General features: G+C 30.1%; 2 protein-coding genes and 1 long non-coding RNA gene across 4 annotated transcripts in view; 2 read left to right on the top strand and 1 right to left on the bottom strand.

Moving 5' to 3' along the window:
• Positions 1-20,505, top strand: part of LOC140450374 (uncharacterized) — a 1,628,978-nt gene that overhangs the window by 95,065 nt on the left and 1,513,408 nt on the right. The gene's annotated exons all lie outside the window — the stretch shown is intronic.
• The window catches only part of LOC140450376 (uncharacterized), a 572,900-nt gene that overhangs the window by 164,137 nt on the left and 388,258 nt on the right, over positions 1-20,505 (bottom strand). The window lies entirely within an intron of this gene.
• LOC140450372 (uncharacterized) lies at positions 11,375-19,941 on the top strand. The gene is made up of 2 exons (XM_072543969.1): positions 11,375-12,160; positions 17,384-19,941. The coding sequence occupies exons 1-2, from the start codon at positions 12,135-12,137 to the stop codon at positions 19,338-19,340; spliced, it is 1,983 nt and encodes a 660-aa protein (XP_072400070.1). The 5' UTR covers positions 11,375-12,134; the 3' UTR covers positions 19,341-19,941.

The following is a 20,505-nucleotide window of genomic DNA, read 5'->3' as shown; positions in this document are numbered from 1 at the left end:
GGTATAAGAGTGGTTTTACAGGTATAGTTTTTGCTTAATTTAATTTAATTTTACTTAATTTTATTTAATTCTTATTTAGTTTTAGGTAATTATGTTTAACTTGATTTAATTTTATTTAATTCTACCTACCTTTATTTAATTTTATTTAATCTTATTTAGTATTAAATTTATTTTATTTTGGTAAAGCGTTGACGTTTGTTAAACGTCATTTTATTTTTATAGTAAGTGTATGTTTATCTTACGCAGTGACATATAATGAATATATATTATACTTCATTGATCTTACCTTACAATTATAGTAACCTATATGTTTAGTAATTTTGCGAAAAAATTTATTACCGTGAAGTAATAAAATTTCCGATTAAGAATATTTGACTTATCAATTTGTAGAATGCATTAGCAATAAATTAACAAAATATGATATTGAAATGTCAGATGTTGGTAGTTCAGATTTCTTTCCTAGGTGGCGTAGTTACATATACCTTAATGAACAAACAGTGTGTCTTGTCATCCTAGCCTTATATATAGATAAATATTTCCACTAAAAAATTGATGAATCCCTAGATAAATGCCTTTTTTTAATATCTTATACTACACATTTCAACTGTCAAACCAGTATATACAGTTGTGACGAAAAAAGATTTATGTTTTCCTAACTTGATTGGTCTGTTATAGGTCATTTAAATATTTTTTAGTATCTAATAGTGACATTAAGTTGTTAAAAAAAGTATAAACTAAAAGTGAACAACATCAAAGCAATGTACATTGAAAAACAACATTTTTTGCATAATTATAAAGAATATAGTTTTTACATCTGAAGTATTTTATTTTCGTATTGTGTCTGACATAGCTTTTATACATCTTATCAATATCTACAATTTATTTAGTAAGTAAAAAGTTTCTTGACTTCTATATTGTTAAAGAAAATATGTCTTTTCCGTTACTACGGTGATTTTTTTCATCAAAAGAACGACCGAAACGATATTCCGTAGGTAACCATTCGAGTTGAAATCAACCGGAAATGGCTCACTTGTCTTATCCCGATGCTGACGTGGTTTTCCTGAGGACAAGGACTTTAGTTGTCCTACGGGACGACGATTCAATCAACCGAATTAATTGAGTGTGTACAGTTGATAACGTAGAGACAAAAACATTACTTTAGTTTGTCATTTTAATTTCTCTTTGTCGAAAGATTGAAGCGGCGATAATTTTAGCGAGATTCGATTTCAAAAGTAAGAATAAAAAGTATATTGTTTCTTTGATTACTGAAATAAGTTTATTTGGAGCCGTATTTTTCAAACTACAAAAAGCCCAGTCTGGTTAAAAAAAAGGTCGAAAAATTTTTCGCATATATCTGAAGCTTTTAAGACATAGGTGGGGGCTACTAGATGACGAATAGATGAGAAAGTACTCGTATTTTTACCTTTCGTTTTTTTATACAATAATTTATGGTCACAATTTGATTTTTTGTCTATAAATTTTTTGCTTTATATTTTACATAAACAATAATTATATCCTTTTTTTATATCAAGAATATCTTTAGTTTCTCGTTATTTAATTTAAAATTGATAAATATAGATCTTTGCAAAAAAGTAGTTTTTTTGCACTAATTTAAAAATTTTATTAATTTTTTTATTAACAAAATAAAATGTTATTAATACATTTGAACATCGAGGAATTACCGAGATGATTATTATGAATAACTACATAGTTTTCACTGTCCGGGAAATATGGGAAACCTCGAAAAAATTGAGTCCATTTGAAATTCACCGTAAAAATTTATTTTTTTTTTAATTTGGCTGAAATAGTCTGTCGCAGTATTAATAATGATGACATAATTTTTATCCCACACTCCTCCCGGAAAATCCCCTTACTGAAATTAAATTTATAAAATATATAAGTATTATTACATTATTGACATAAAATGAAAAAACATATTTGTTGAGTTTATGGGGGGGGGGTGGGAATTCCCGGCCAGTTAAATTTCGACGAGCTACCTCAGATTAAAAAAAAAAAGAGGCTTCTAGCTGCAATGGAAGCCGAGATAATGTAAATGTTTCCTACGTGTTTCAATTTGAAGTTCCGATCTCGAAAAAGAAACGGAACTGAAAGACTTATCCCCTCCCCTTTCCTATGTCAAATTTGATGAATTTTATAGCTATAAGTTTCAGTATAAAATTTAGATTTTCATTCAAAATTTCATTAAAAATATTTGATATTGAATATAAAGTTTAGATTTATTAGCTGTACCTTAAAAAATATAGAAGTTATTACAATTGTTTATAATTAAAAAACATACTCCTTTTTTAAACGTTTATTTTGTAAATAATTTCTGAACAACTGAATGTATTTAAAAAAAAACCTCGGTTTCTGTTAAGTTGTAATTACGTGAAATAGATGTACTGCATATGGATATTTGGTCGGGACACCAGACAGTTATTGCTTTGGCCTCTAAATTGGTAGTTGGGATATATTGTATAGAAAATAAATCATTAGAGACGAAGATAAATGTTTCCTCCACTTGTTCTTGTTATTTAAAAACTGGGAAATAAAGATATTCTTGATATAAAAAATGATATAAATATTGTTTATGTAAAATATAAGAAAAAAAAACTTGTAGACAGAAAATCAAATTGTGACCATAAATCATTGTTTAAAAAAAACGTAAGGTAAAAATACGAGTACTTTTTCATCTATTCGTCATCTAGTAACCCCCACATATGGCTTAAAAGTTTCAGATATCTGCGAAAAATTTTGCCGTGAAATCGATGATTTTTGCATAACTAGACTGAGCTACTAAAAGTTTGTTAAGAGCGTAGGCGCAAAATTTCGGGCCAATGCTTTTTAAATGCATTCATTTTTTTCAAATCCTGAAAAAACTAATAAGTATTTTTGAAAAATTTAAACGCAGAATGCAAGATTACATTATTACCGAGGGCCGAAAGTCCCTGAAAACTTCTATATTGTTTATTGTAGTAAGTTACAGGGGTGAAAAAGAAGAAAAATATAAGTGTAAAAAGAAACTTTTTGTTTATTCTAAGGGACTTTCGGCCACCGGTAATAATGTAATCTTTTATACTGAGTTTAAATTTTTCAAAAAATTTTTTTTTTGTTTTATTTATTCGCATTAATTACTAAAGTTATTAGCGACATAAGTTACATTACATTGCTATACAACATTACAATTACAACTGATGAAATAGACCTACATTCTTCAAAAAGTTTATAACATTTACCGAATTACATTTTTCTTTTATACAAGGTTATGGTTAGTTCTTATATTGTTGTGTTTGTTACACTCCCTTAGTCTGTGATGCACACTTTAGGTCTTTAATACAAAACTCACACTTAGGAGGATTGACCCTATTAAATAGGTAAAAATGAGTTAGTCTTGTATAACCCAGGCGTAACCAATCCCTTTTCACTTGTTTCACACTACTTATATTTAGTTGTTTCCACGGTTTCACACTCGGTTTTATTGTTTTAAGTTTCTCTGCAGTCATATTCCACTTGTTTTGCCACATACACATTCTTTTATTTTTAATGACCGCTTTCATATTACTCGCTACTACTTCGCTCACTATTGTTGCGTCGGTGCTGGTTGTTGCTTCTTTAGAATACAAATCTGCTTTTTCATTTCCGTATATGCCTACGTGTGATGTAACATATAATAATTGAATTTCTAATTGGTGAAGAAAAAATAGTTCTGATTTTATTAAGGTGGCAATTGGATGTTTAGAGTATAACTGTTGGATGATGTGGATGGAACTTAGAGAGTCTATAATTATTATTACTTTGGAGTGATAAGTCGATTTTGCAAATCTTACTGCTTCCAAGATGGCGTACAGTTTGGCTGTAAGGATGCTATTAAACAAAGATAATTGAAAAGTTTTAGCAGCGTTAGGAGATATTACGGATGCTCCAAGATGTTGGTCTGTTTTTGAGGCGTCGGTATATATAGGAAGATAATCGTTATGCTGGGTTATTATCTCAAGAAAAGCTTGTTTAACGTAATTACGGTTTGAGTTTTGTTTGTATTTAGTTAGGTCAGTATTGATTTGAAATGGGGAAATTGTCCAAGGAGGAGGTGTGCAAAGAAATCTGGTAGTTGTATCTTAAGATTATTTGTATATTGTCTAATTCTTTCGAAAAAATGTTGATCTTGTCTCTAATTAAAGTATGTATTAGGGAAGAGGCTGGTTTTGATATTAAGTTGACAGGATTATTATCATTTGAAAGAGCAGCTGACGCATGCGATAAACTTCATTCAGTACATTCTCCTATATTCTAAAGGTGGTTCTCCCGTTAGGCATTGAAGGCTTACGACAGGCGATATTTGGAAAGCTCCTGTGGCAATTCGTAATGCACTGGTTTGAATTATATCCAGTTGCTGTAGTAGAGATTTTTTAGCAGAAGAATAAACATGAGGCTAGAGAAGTCAGCTCCCCAATTATGAGCGGCGATTATTCTTAATAAATTTATTCGGTTTTGACATGTTTTCTTTAAGTTTACAATATGGTCTCCCCAGGTTAGTTTTTTATCAAGTCATACCTAGGAAGCGAATGCTATTTTTAAATTCTAACAATTGTCCGTGGAGGTATAATGATGGATTTACTTGCAAATGTTTTTTCAAAAAAAAAACCAACATTTTGTTTAATATGTAAAAAACTATGAATTCTGACCAGCGACCTAAGCTATCTAATGAAGTTTGAATATGTTTTTGAATAGATGTGACATTTTTCCCTTTAGCAAATATAACCAGATCATCAGCATAAAGTCTTCCTTTCACTAGTGGGGAGCAGTGATCTAGAATATCATTTATAGCAATTAAAAAAAGAGTCGTGCATATTGTAGAGCCTTGCGGGATGCCGTTTGTTTGTATTTTCTTTGAAGATAAGATATTATCAACTCTGACTTGAAAGTTTCTAATTTTAAAGAAGATACTAATAAAGCGTAAACTATTTCCTTTTAGGTTCCACTTGTGGAGTTTTTCTATAATGTTGCGTCACCATATAGTATCATATGCTTTTGTTATATCTATAAAGACTGCGATACATTCCTGTTTGTTTGCAAAAACTTCATGAATTCGTTACTCTAGGTCAATCAAGTTGTCAGCTGTACATCTACTTTGAAACTTTGCACATACCATTTGTTAACGATATTGGTCTATATGATTCTGGGATAGTTCGGTCATTGTTAGTTTTAAGTAATGGAATAATTATGGCTTCACGCCAACTTAAAGGAAATACATTTTTAGACCATATGTGATTATATATTTGTAGTAAAAACTCTTTGGCACTCTCGTGCAAATTCTGAAAAAAAATAATGGGTATGTTGTCAGGGGCCTGGTGCAGATTTCTTAAATTTTTTAAGTGCGTCGTCTAACTCTGTTTTTGTAAAGAGGTTATTTATTGAGTTGTGTGTATAATCATCGTAATCCATTAATTTTTTTTCTTTGGCGTATTTTGTTTCCAGGAAGGCATCACTATAGTTGTTGTCACCTGAATTATTTTCATATTGGTTTGCTAATATTTCCGTAATATCTGCTGTATTTGTTATTATTTTTCCATTTTGTGTTAAGAAATAAATTTTGGGAGTATATTTCCTTCCTGTAAATTGTCTGACACATTTCCAGAAAAAAGGTGTGGTGTTGAACTATTTATTGAACTAACAACTAACAATTCTTCCACGATTCTTTTCTGCTATTTTTTATAATATATCTAGCTTCTGCTCTAAGTTTTTTGTAATTTATCAAATTAACGTTTAACTTATTCCTTTTGAACCATATGGATATGGATATCCATTCTAGTCGCTCTCGTCATTCAATAAGTTTATGTTTTCGAGTGCCACTAACTTTTCTATCACCCTACCTTTAGTGTTAGTACTTGTTGATCCACATATTTGATTATGACTGTTAAAGTCGCCTAATATTAAACTTGGAGTAGGAATTTTCGTTCAAAATAAGAGTCAAATCGTGTTCATCTATATTTTTGTCGAACGGTATATAACCAAAGGACACATAAACTTTTTGGGGCAAAAATGGGGCAAAGATTTGCCTTACCAGAGCCTTTTTAAACTTAGCTTTAAGGTTTTTGCTTTGTTGGATCGATCTTTGGCTAATTAATGAAGTCCCTTCTTTAGCATGACGATCAGCAGTTTCGTTACCGACAAGGCCAATGTGCGACTGAAACCAGATAAGTGAGACTTTTGCCAGATTTTTCTTGGCCGTCCTCTTTTTTGTGTCTTTACTCTTTTATTTTATAATATTCTCTTTAGCCATCTTTCATCTTTCATCCTCTATACGTGCAAGAAACCATTCATTTTCTGGTTATTTTACTTATTATGGATTCTTGTTCTAATTGCTTTCTCTATTTGATCATTTCTAATTCTGTCTTTCCTGCTGTTGTGTGTTGTTTTCCTTATTACTTTCATTTCAAAAGCTTTTGTTTTATTTTAATGTTTCTTCCGTAATATCCAGATTTCACTTGTCATATGTCACTATTAAAATATGTCATGCATATCTTACTATATTAAGATACAGGGCAAAAGATCAGTAACACGGCTGAACTCATGACTGAAGGATATAAGGGGATGGTTTGACCTCTCACCCTCAGAAATCTTTCGCGCAGCAGTTTTGAAAACTAAAATTTCAATTTGGATAGCTAACCCCGGGCGGAAACACCAAAATTGTAACGAATATTTTGCCTACCACATAGGGTATTATTATAGGACGTTAAAAATTGGGGACAGAAGTTAAAGGGGGTGGAGATAGGGCAAGCAAAATAAACGATACTTATGCGAACGGCACTCAGGGTTTGTTTGGAGTAGCTGGGTCGTGGATAAGTTGAATGGCAAGGGGGTTGGATTGGGGCAACTACAAAAATGAAACAAAGGGGTACCTCTAGCAATTTATAATGGACCCGCTTCGAGGTGCCAAATTATAATGATTACAACAACTAGTTGTAACTATTGAAATAGTTATTAAAAATGCAAAATGCAAAAATCTTTTTAAATGAAACTCAAAAAATGGTTATAAACTATTTTTTAAATAAATAAAAAAATGGTTTAGAGCAATAAATCAAATATTTATTGTTGTGTCACCACAAACAGTTACAAAAAATAGACAATACAAAAATACTACATGAATAGTTACAGAAGTAAATATAAAAATAACAAAGAGAAACACTTACTATTGTTATTGGGCTATAAATTATAACATAAATAAAATATTATAAATAAAAAATTATCTTTTTAAACGATGAAAGCAATTATTAATAAAAATGTTTATTTTTAATTTTCCTTTAAAATTTAAACACAAAAGTTACCTGGATTACACTGGGGTTTTACACAAAAATTCTGGGGGTGGAAACCAGGCTTCACTGGAATTTCTGGGGGTAGAACTGGGTTTACACTTTCTGCCACACGAACATATAGACTACATCTATGGTCTGGAACAACGACAAGGGACAAACAAAAATGAGGTTGAAGTGGCACTGGAACACAAACTTTAGACTCGGCTTCTTAAAATAACAGGAAACTGGAACATGTGAATATCTTTCAAAACCTCAGCTAAAACTGAAACTGAACTATTAAACTGCTACTATTCTTTACACTGCTACACATTTTCAATGAAAAGAGACAAAAACAGAAAACATTTCAAATTTGACGGAAAATTTGGAAATAACGCTAAAGCCTACCGCTCATGACCACGCCTCAGCGAGAGTGAGCAATTATCTTTTAAATTTATTCGCTTAACTTGGTATAAACAAAACACTAAACGGAAATATTTATTTAAAACGAAGTATCGAACAGCTTGACGATCAAAGAATACCGAGGAAATACCCATCTGTGAAATAATAAACAAACTCTAAAATGGTTTATTTTCGACCTCGGTGACGCTAAGATGAATTGAAAGAATTCGGTGTTTTAATACGTACGAATAGGGAATGAAATACACTAAAATTATTCTTCGTTGCTTTAGCAAATACGAGGGGATTTCAATACATACTGAGGAATTTTAAAAATGCTACAACCTTGAAAAGAAGACGGCTCAATAAGAAGAAGAAGAAGATCTATTCTATCCACGACATTTTTGATATTTCATCTATGCTTTCTGAGTAACTTTAATGTAAATCTCTAGTGACTAATTTTTGTTAAAAATATATCGGGAATTGATTCTAATAATTTTTTATTTGGTCTCCTATATGGTCTTTATTTTTATGCTTTTTAGAGAATGTTTAGAGGTCTAAGATCAACGATTTTTTCTATGTTATGTCATTTTCCTTTTTATGTATACACAAGCTAGTTTTTGAAGCTTCGCATAACGAGATTGTTCTCCGTGTTGTTTGGAGTGTGTCTACTTACGTATGTCACTGCCCCGTAAGTGACACTTGGTCTCATTATTGTCGTTTACATCCACCTCCGAATTTTGGGTTAACATCCCCAGTTATTTGTTGCAAAGTTTTTCTACACCAGAGTAAAGAAAAGATCAAGAATTCTGAGGTTAGTAAAATTTACAGCTCAGTATAATGATCCGATTTTTAATCTATTACAACTATTACCAATATATTTTTACAACAATCTTTAAACCTAGAAATATCCAGAAAACATAAAATCCAAACAAAATTGGAATAGCTTTTTATTTTACAATTAGTTGTAATTATAAAAACTTATTATGGATGTATATATCCTGTGTTCAGCACAAAAACCATAAAAATTAATCAAAAATACTTTTATTTGCTACAACACCATATTACAATTTAAATTTAGTGTCCGAAACATACTTTTAAAGCGTGGACTTAATTAATTTATTGATAGATGTGTAATAAACAGTTGGTTCGGCGTCAACTAAATGAAATTTTGTATTCATTAAACTTGCACGTTTCTAGTTATATTGTGTGTAGGGTTTTATCAGTTCGATATCAGTCAAAATTTGGTATAACATGAGAAAAATAGTGATGGACAGATAAACGTTTTCACGGAAAACTTTCAGTAAATTATTGTACGACAGAATCATAAAGGAATTAGTAGAATATTCAATTTGCAGACTTATGCATCTACGTAGGTATGCATTGATTAATAAACACCACTATTTGTAACAATCTTCTTCTAGGTCTCCTTATGTATCGTCTATAAAATTTATTTCATCTTCTTTTCTTCTTCCTCGTCTTTATTAGCAAGTCTGCTAATTTATTGGCGGATTAATACCTCTATGGAAGGTTGTCATCCATCTTTTGCGCAGTCCATCTTCCATTACGAAAACCCTGTTGTTCATCTGCTAAACTTATCCTCTGATTTATTAGCACTTGTAAAATTTTAGTTGTAAGTTTTAGCGTAGTATTTAACAAGTTTATATCTCTGTTAGTTTTCTGGCTGTTTTTATCTCCTTTTTGACTAGTAGAATTAGTTCGCTCGTTCTCCATTCTTCGGGTATTTTATTGTGTTTTATAATTTTATTATTCAATGTTCAATATTATTCAATGTGAAATTCACAATATTTCAGTAATTCGTTTGGTATCCCGTTTTTACCTGCTGCTTTTCTGTTCTTCAGCTTTTCAAGTATTTTCCGAACTTCCTGTACATTTATATTAAGTTCTTCATTTGTGGTAATTTTTGGCGTTTCCGGTTCTATCGTCGTTTGTTCTTCATCTGCATAGAGCATTTTTATATAGTCAATCCACGTATCCTTTTCTATATGTTTTGGTTCTATTAGTTCCTTTACCTCCTTTCTTTGCCTTCTTATGAAGCGCCATATTTTCTTTTGCAGACCGTAAAAATTATGTTCTATTTCTTTCGAAAAGCGTTCCCAGTGATCAATTTGCTTGTAATTATGGTATGCCTCTTGTGTTTTGGTTGACGATGTATTTCAGGTATGCTTTTTTCTTTTCTTTACATTTTTCCTTCACTTCTGTACAAAACCATGGAGTTTTTCGCCTTGGGAATGATTTATTTTTATTTATATTTCTTTCACCAAGAAAATTTCTTGGCCGAGGCTAAGATATTAGACTTAATTTTTGCCCAGCTTTCTTCGACTCCATTACTTTCTGTGATATATGTGTTTATGTTTTTTTCGGTTAATCTTTTTTGGAATAGGTATCTTGTGGAGTCATTCTGTAAGCTTTCGACTTTGTGGTGCATTCTGGTGTTTGGTATCACTTTAGAGTTAAACTTAAATCGCCAGCAATTTGTTAACCTAACCCGATTACGTATAGGTCATAGCAGAATAACTCAGCTACCTAATCTCCAAATCAAATTGCCCTATTTATAACTTATGTAACTGCGACATTAATGTAACACATATCTTAATAGAGTGTACCAAATATATTAGTGCAAGACAGAAACACTCAGTACCTAACAATATAAAAGCAGTCTTAGGAGCACAATGTAAATTTACAAATATGTTTAATTACTTGAAAGATATTAATGTTTTAAACAAACTGTAACTGTTTTGTAAACCTTATTTACAAATTGTAAAATATAACATTCTTATCTAATTCTAAACCTAATAATTAATCAAAAATACTGTTTGGTTTGAGTATCTATGTACTAATTATAGCACAGCTAATAATCCAAAGTGGTTGATGCTGTTATCAATAAAATAAAAAAGGAAACAATATTTTTTGTCGCAAATTGTACAATCACTTTGCTTTCAGCTGCCACGAAAAAATAATTATGAATTTTGTTGCTGTCTACCGCGCATCGAAGAAGGAACCTAATATTAAAAAGAAAAAGTCTCAAGCTATATTTAACAAGTAGTATTTCATATATTTTTATTCTGTGAATATATTTTAGTCAGATGGGCAAATAAATTATAGATGAATTTAAAGAAAAAACGAATGAAAGAGTTTACCCTACCTAAATTAACAATCAGATACCAATACATTAACTGAACCATTCCAGGAGTTAAAATCAATAATTAAAAAAATATTCAATTTATTACAATGGAGTAGAAATAGTTTTGTCCGTTCTACAGTCTGGCTATATCTTAATTTAATTGAGAAATATTTCTTACTTTCTAAAATTTACGTTTTTAAACAATAAAGTTGTTATGTTGTGTCTATTAAACTTGTCACAAATAACAAAAATATACTTCGTTTCGACCACCCACTTTCTATTAGCTAAGAGGGTCGTCGGTGGAGAATAGCCATTATCATTAATTTTCTGAATATACACCACACGCCCAACACTTTGTTCTTTTTTTATCTTTATCCAATTCAATAAGAAAGTTAATTATATTCTCCATGTGTATCCAAGAATTGGTTAATCTTTCTTGTTTACAAAATTTCCTTTCCTTATTTATACCCGCTAGGAGGTATTTTCTCAGCGGGATATAGATTAGAGCGTTTCACATAAGAGCTAGTTTGAGTGGATATGTAATGTACCTACCTACTCACATGTAAGATAATTAAAGTATCTATGTATTTCTATATAGTTTTTAGTCACCTGGTATATGTTATTTACAATTATGAAAAGTTCTCATGTATAATCACTAATAATTATTTGCTGTTAGAAATCAGAATCAATACTCTTCATAAATATTTTCCTATTTAGAATAAATAAGTTTCGCTAGTTTATTCACCTAATACTTCGTATCTATGGAATAATAATAATTTATTTCTCTTATTTCTTTGTTCGATAAGCTATCCGTATTTGCTATTTTAATATTAATATTTGAGTCCAATCTCTTGTACTCAAATCCATCCAGAAACATCGTTAAATAATTGTAGATAACAGAACTTATATATTCATAGTTTTAAGAAATAACAAGCAGAGTGTAATTTTCATCCTCTAATATAATAAATTTATACATGTCAATATATTCTGTTTAATTCCAAAACAAAGAGTTAGTCCGGAGAAGAAATAAACGCATAGTATTCCATAACAAAATTTGGTGTCAGAACGTGGGATATTAGTAGCAGAGTTCCTCTGATTGCTGATAGAAGGAGAGCTGAGGAATTTTTGAATTGACTTGTTTCCTTCGAGGAATCATTCAAAAAAAAAACTGTCAGTGTGGAAAAATCGCCACTACAACTAATTACATTGGGGTCCAGTACATCCAGTTCGAAATCCAGTTCCAGTCATAACCCAATTGTAGTTCCATCGGAAGTAGAGGTGAACCCGTGGAATAATAGACTATGCGACCAACAACAATATTCTACTTGTAAGTACATTCTATCTTAAATTCTGTCTCATATTTTAAAAATCTTGTAAACGTATGTCTACTTTATATCCTGATATAAGTAACTTATTTGACGAACAAATACCTTCTCCCGACTCAAATTCTCTTTCAAATTCTTCTACTTCTAATTCAAATAAAATGTCAGTATCAATTGAAATAGCTGAAAAACTTCTCATTCGATTTGATGGTACAAAATCAAAATTATACGAATTCATAGACAATTGTGATAAAGCATACAATTTAGTAAATCCGCAATCCAAACCCATCTTATTAGCCATTATAGAAACTAAATTAACCGATAAAGCTAGGGCCATAACTAGAAACAGAACATTTGACGAATGGAAAGATTTAAAAGACTTCTTATTAGATGCTTATTCTGAACGCCGAACTGAAGGTCAGTGGCAATTGGAATTACATTCCTTACGTCAGATGCCCAGTGAAAATGTAATGTCATTTGCAAATAAAGTTGAAAATTGCTATATAAAATTAATAAATACACTTGATCCAGACTTATCTCCAGATGCAAGAAATGCATGTACTAAACTCTTAAAAACTCAAGCACTAAATGTCTTTATTAGAGGATTAAACAAAGACCTCTCTATTTTAATCAAAGCCCGAAATCCAGATTCCTTAGAAAGAGCTGTTGCTATAGCAATTGCCGAAGAACAAGAACAGTTATCAAGACAAGAAATTTTCAGACCATTCTGTAATATTTGCAAACGAAATAACCATTCCTCAAATAACTGTCGATATAAAAACAATTCAGATAGAAATGTTAGACATCTTCAAAATTCTAGTTTTCAAAACCCAAAATATCCTAATTCAAATCTTCAAAGGTCAAATTCTCAAAATCAAAATTATAAACCTTCAAATTCAAATTCCAATTCTGATTTTCCTCCAAACTTAAGAAAAGAAAATACCAACACTTCCCAACGTTTTTGCAGATACTGCAAAAAACCAGGTCACGTTATAGAAGAATGTAGAAAACGCGAATTTAACAATAAAAACAAAAATCCAACAAATTCTTTAAACTTCCAGAATCCTCGACAACCAACGGTCGATTCTCGAGGAGTTCGTTCAGTTCAGGCCGTATCACAACCATCAACTTCTCAGTCACTTCCTATGTAGATTTACCCTTAGTAAATAATTCTAATCCATCCTCTTGCAAGTTTCTAATCGATACAGGCGCAGATATTTCTTTAATTAAATATTCAAAAATACTAAACATTCCAAAAATTTATTCTAAGTCTATTACTCTACGAGGCATTGATAAAAATGTCTTAAATCCAAATAAAACTATATGTAGTTGTAACGTAAATTTCAAGATAAAAGATTTTGTCCAAACTCATGTTTTCTATGTCGTAGAAGACGATTTTCCTCTTCATTTCGACGGTATATTAGGTAGCGATTTTTTTGAAATAAATAAATGCCAAATTGATTATAAAGAAAATAAATTAAACTTTAAAAATTGTTCTATTTCAATCGAATATATAAAATCTCCATTAAACAATGACAATGACGAATTTCTGAGAGATCAAAATATCGAGACAAGTTCTAATATCGATGAAATATTTCCTTATGATGCTAAATCCATAGAGGATCATTCTTATTTAGAAACCAATGATATCCAAATAACCTTAAGTAGTGAAGAACTACTATCCAATCCAATTCAATCTAAATCTAACTCTAAATCCAAAGAAAATTCAAGTCCAAAATGTGTAAAATCCACTGAGATATGCACAAATAAAACTTGTAACTCTTCACGAAATCATAAATCAAAATCCTGTTCAGAAGAAAAATCCTGTTCAGACGATCTTATACTAAATCAAAACTCTAATTCTAACTCAAGAAGTAATAAAACTATTCTATCCGCAAGAACTGAAACAATTGTTCAAATTAAAGTAATAAATAATGAATTAAGCGAAGGATTATGTCCCGAACGCGAAATCTTTAAAGGTGTATTTTTATGTCCTAGTGTTGTTAAAGTAAAAAATGATTTCTTTTTAACCTCAATCGTAAACACTACTGAAACGGATGTTGAATTAAACGATATTCAAGTAGCAATAGAAAAAATTCCAAATTTACAAAACAATGCAAATATACGAAAAATGTCTTCTTATAAAGATAATACGAATTCTAACAGAATTGCTAAATTAAAAAATGCCTTGAGAACAGATCATTTAAATAGTGAAGAAAAATCATCTTTAATTTCTATTTGCAAGGAGTACAATCATATCTTTTATCTGGAAGGAGATCAACTTACCAGTACAAATGCCATAACTTGCAAAATTCCTTTAAATTCTAATGTACCTATTAGCACTAAATCATACAGGTATCCTGAAGTACACAAACATGAAGTCGAAACTCAAATAAAAGGTATGCTAGATCAAGGTATTATCGAAGAATCAACTTCGCCATGGAATTCGCCCCTTTGGGTTGTGCCAAAAAAGGCCGATGCTTCAGCAAAGAAGAAATGGCGAATTGTTATAGACTATCGACGACTAAATGATATTACTATAGGAGATTCATTTCCACTTCCGAATATAGTCGATATATTAGACCAATTGGGTCATTCAAAATATTTTTCAACAATAGATTTAACATCAGGATTTCACCAGATCAAAATGGATCCTGAGGATTCTCCAAAGACTGCTTTCTCAACTCCGTCTGGACATTATCAATATTCACGAATGCCATTTGGATTAAAAAATGCTCCCAGTATTTTTCAAAGGCTAATGAATACTGTCCTCTCAGGAATACAAAATTACAGATGTTTTGTCTATCTCGACGATATAGTCATTCATGCCGATACATTAGAAAATCATAATAAAAGATTAAAAGAAGTATTCGAAAAATTGTCTACATTCAACTTAAAAATACAACCAGATAAGTGCGAATTTTTTCGTCGCGAAGTAATGTATTTAGGACATTTAATAACTGAATTTGGTGTCAAACCGGACGAAAAAAAGGTATGTGCTGTTACAGATTTTCCTATACCCAGAACACAAAAAGATATTAAGAGCTTTTTGGGTCTCACTGGTTATTATAGACGCTTTATAAAAAATTTCAGTGCTTTAACACAACCTTTAACAAAACTGCTGAGGAAAAATGTTGAATTTAATTGGACAAGCATTCAACAACAGTCATTTGAGAACCTGAAATCAATACTTTGTTCAGAACCAATACTTCAGTATCCAGATTTTACCAAACCCTTTGTCTTAACAACGGATGCTAGTAATTATGCAATAGGGTCCATACTTTCTCAAGGTAAAGTACCAGATGATTTACCTATTGCTTATGCTAGTCGTACCTTGAACAAAGCGGAATCAAACTATAGCACAACAGAAAAAGAATTACTTGCAATTGTATGGAGTGTTAAACACTTTAGACCATATTTGTACGGAAATAAATTTTTCATTTATACGGATCATAAACCACTCACATGGCTATTTAATGTAAAAGATCCCGGATCAAGACTCGTTAGGTGGAGATTAGCATTAGAAGAATATAGCTATGAAATTATTTATAAACCAGGTAAATTAAATCAAAATGCTGATTGTTTAAGTCGTCCTCCTTTAACCATATCTGAAACAAATATTTGCGAAGAAAACAAAAACCCGGCAACAATCACCTTACAAATAAACAAAATGAGTAAAGAAAATAATGACACTTATTCACAGTTCTTATCTAAATCCGAAACTATATTAATAACAAATGATAATATAAAAGAAACAAATGAAAAGATTACATCATTTTCACAAAATTTAGCATTGTTTGTTTCCGTAGATTTAAATTTTAATGAGATCGTTCAGAAACAAATAAATAAACAATTCAGTCATATAGAAAAATTGAAAGCCAAAAATCCAAGACTAAATGACATTATATATATTTCTGATCAAAATAAAAACTTTTATTACATATTTATAAAAAATAATTATTGGGACAATACCTCTTATGAAGATATATTTAATTCCCTAATAAAATTAAGAGACTGGTTATTAAACGATAAAATATTAAAAATTTGCCTACCCAGAATAACTTTTAGCTACGATAAATTAAGTTGGGGAAAAATTAGATCTATGATTAGATTTATTTTTAGAAAAACTGATATATCTATTATCATTTATCATGATATACTAACAAATCCTGAACCTGAGGAAATAACTACAATATTACAAGAGAATCACACTAGTCCTACGGCTGGACACTCTGGTTTTCATCGGACATACAATCGTATAAAAAAACATTTCAAATGGAATAATATGAAAAATGATATTAAAAACTTTATAAAAACCTGTGAATCTTGTCAGAAAAATAAACTCGTTAGAAAAAAATTCGTAAAGCCCATGGAGATAACAACAACAAGCTCAAATCCATTAGAAAAAATATTTTTAGATATAGTAGGTCCTTTACCTTTAACCGAGTCAGGTAATAAGTTCATATTAACATTACAAGATGACTTAACAAAATTTTCTCAAGCTTATGCAATTCCGAATCATGAAACCAAGACTATCGCTGAAAATCTGGTTCGTGGATTTATTTGCAAGTTTGGAAAACCCGATATAATAGTTACTGATCAAGGCCGAGATTTTACTTCCAAATTATTTTCTCAAATCGCCAAGCTTTTTAAAATCAGACATATAAATTGTACTGCTTATCATCCAGAATCAAATGCTGCATTAGAAAGGAGTCACGCTACTTTAGCAGACTACCTTAAACATTATATTAAAGCTGATCAATCCGATTGGGACGAATGGCTAGATTTTGCTATGTTTTCATATAATACAACTAATCATACTTCAACCAAATTCACACCATATGAACTAATATTTGGATATACACCTAATCTACCTAGCAGTATAATACGACCAGTAGAACTCAAATATACATATGAAGATTATTTAGATAATTTAACACTTAAGCTTAGAAAATCTCATGAGTTAGCAAAAACGAATCTATTAGAATCTAAAGTAGTCAGTAAAAAATATTATGACCAAAAGATTAATGACACCGTTTTCTTAGAAGGACAATTAGTATATCTCCAAAATGAGCAAACAAAGAAGGGTCAAACCAAAAAACTTACACAAAATTATAATGGACCTTATAAAATTCTAGAGATAAATTCTCCTGTCAATTGCACAATTTTAGTAAATAAAAAACCAATAAAAGTTCACATGAATAGATTGAAACATGCTTTTGTTTCAGGTATGCAATAATATGGCTGACAAATAGTGAACAAATTCACAAGAAATATACCAATACTCCTATCAACAAATCACCTGGAATCTATTACGAACACATAAAAAATGTTCAATTTATTGAAACTCATTGGAACATATTAAGTCATATTCCTTTACAACCTTTTACAGACAAATTAAATTTTGTAGATCTCACCTATCAAAAAACATTAAGACTGTGTCAAAACAAACCAGTTCTTATTGAATTACGATTATGCGATACTTCACTAAAACTCTTAGGACAAATCATACCTAGACTCTTTCAAGATGAACAAACTTTAAAAAACATAATTCTGCATGAACATTTTAGACCAAAACGCGCTCTATTTAATGCAATTGGATCTGTTTTCAGGACCTTATTCGGTACCTTAGACAGTGATGATGCTGAAAATTTCAATAATGCTATTAACAAAGCTGAAAGTAACGAAAATCATCTTCTTGATTTACTAAAACAACAAATTCATGTAGTAAAAGCCACGATTGCAAATTTTAATAACTCTATTACAAATCTAGACCGAAACAAAGTGATTTTTGATAAAAATTTTGAATCAATTACCAATTACACAGATAAAATGAATAATAAATATTTTAATTTAGATTTAAAACAAAAAATTGAAGAACATTTTACCTTACTAACTTTCTTTATAACAGAATTACAACAAGAATATTCTACTTTAATAAACGTTATTCTATTTGCAAGAAATAATAACCTTCATCCTTCTGTTATAACACCTGAGCAACTAATTCAAGAATTATCTAAAACGGTAACGCATTTACCTAGTACATCGACTTATCCATTTCCATTGACTATCGATTATGCTCATAAATATTTCGATATCATTTTACTTAAATATATATATTTTGATAACAAGATTTTAATTACGGTTAGTATACCTTTGGTTAGTAATACTCCTTATTCTCTTTTTAAACTAATATCTCTTCCTATAATTCATCCAACATTAAAGAGACTTACCTTTATTCTTCCATCTGTCAAATATCTTGTTCTTTCAGAAAATAGAAACATTTATGTTACTATTGATACATTAGAAGACTGTTATTCATTAGATGAAGAAAAACTTATTTGCAAAAATCCTGATACTTTCCGATTTACACACACTAATCCAATTTGTGAAACTGAATTGTTAACTTCAATAACAAACATACCATCTAGTTGCGATACTCGTATAATTCAAACAGAATATGAAATTTGGCATAAATTAAACAAACCAAATTCTTGGATATATGTTTTACCCAAACCAACAGATTTAACTTTAAGCTGTCAGACTAGTACGCCAATATCTATTGTTCTTTCAAACACAGGTATTTTTTCTACTTCGAATAATTGCAAAACTTACACCGGATCAACTATTTTGATATCTGTCTCAAATCCAAAAGAAAGTAATTTTCAGTCTATCATTCCAGATTTATCCCTTCCAGAAGTCTGTTGTGATGATATTAAGATAAATAATGAATCCAAATTACACCTTGTTCCCTTACAATTAAATAATCTCGATCGAGATGCATTAAATTTAGCAAGCCATAAACTAGATAATTTAGAGAAAATGACCTCAGAAACAAATATTAATTTTTCAGACACAATAAAAAATAGTTCTTATTTCACTTATGCAATCTTATTTTTGATAAAATGTATGTTACTTTATATTTTATACAGGATAATTAAATATTTTTACCGACGATTTCGTAGAAATCCGTCACATAGTTGTCAACAAATTACAAATTGTTTAACACTAAATATATGTCAAAGTAAACGAAAACATGTACATGAGACAGATTTAAGTATAGATTGTAAACATAATAAAGACAATAATTATAGTGAATCCAAAAAGTGTGAAGAGACTAGTTTCACAGAGACTACACCGATAAGACGAAGTGAAAGACTATCGAGACTAAAAGAAACTATTTAAATGTGTTAAAATAAAATAATAATGTATACAAATGTTTTATACCATTTAAATGAAAATTCATTTTACAATTATTTTCATTCTTACAAAAGGAGGTGTAATGTACCTACCTACTCACATGTAAGATAATTAAAGTATCTATGTATTTCTATATAGTTTTTAGTCACCTGGTATATGTTATTTACAATTATGAAAAGTTCTCATGTATAATCACTAATAATTATTTGCTGTTAGAAATCAGAATCAATACTCTTCATAAATATTTTCCTATTTAGAATAAATAAGTTTCGCTAGTTTATTCACCTAATACTTCGTATCTATGGAATAATAATAATTTATTTCTCTTATTTCTTTGTTCGATAAGCTATCCGTATTTGCTATTTTAATATTAATATTTGAGTCCAATCTCTTGTACTCAAATCCATCCAGAAACATCGTTAAATAATTGTAGATAACAGAACTTATATATTCATAGTTTTAAGAAATAACAAGCAGAGTGTAATTTTCATCCTCTAATATAATAAATTTATACATGTCAATATATTCTGTTTAATTCCAAAACAAAGAGTTAGTCCGGAGAAGAAATAAACGCATAGTATTCCATAACAGATATATAAGGTTTTCCTATGTATCCTTATTGATAATATTATTCCAATCAATGTAAGCGTCTGCACCAACAACTTTAAGGGGTATTGTAAAACAAAATACACAAAAACGTGTTGAATTATACGCTCAAAAATGAATGGATTACTTTTATACCTCCGCTAAACTAGAATTTTGAATAAATATATTATTACTGTCAACAATTAATAAGTCAACATTGATTATGGAATATGTGTGTCTACTTTTCCTGTTATTATTTCGTTTACCTAAAAATTTCAAAATTATTTTTAGGAACGGTAATTTAATTTTAGAAATTCGTATAATATTTTGTACCTACTTAATCTCTTTTTCTTTCTTCGAGTGCTCTATCCGTTCCATATGTTGATAATCACTAATAAAATCGAACTTGTAATGCCAAATAGTTTGTTTGATCCAGGATATCTTTCTTCTTGGGAACATGTCTTAAATTGTTCTGAAGCTATTTTCTTGTGGCATTTTTAAGTAATTACTATTTAAATGGGACTAAGCCTCAACTAAAGGTTAAAGTACGTTTATTGACGTTTCA

This window comes from Diabrotica undecimpunctata, chromosome 9, assembly GCF_040954645.1.
Source record: "Diabrotica undecimpunctata isolate CICGRU chromosome 9, icDiaUnde3, whole genome shotgun sequence".
NCBI lineage: Eukaryota > Metazoa > Arthropoda > Insecta > Coleoptera > Chrysomelidae > Diabrotica > Diabrotica undecimpunctata.
The sequence above is the reverse complement of the archived record's forward strand: the minus strand, read 5'-3'. Positions and strand labels throughout refer to the sequence as shown.

Coding starts and splice junctions, on each gene's coding strand:
- LOC140450372 (XM_072543969.1), top strand. CDS start 12,135: ATGCGACCAACAACAATATTCTACTT. Junction 12,161..17,383: donor CCAACAACAATATTCTACTT/GTAAGTACATTC, acceptor CTTTTGTTTCAG/GTATGCAATAATATGGCTGA.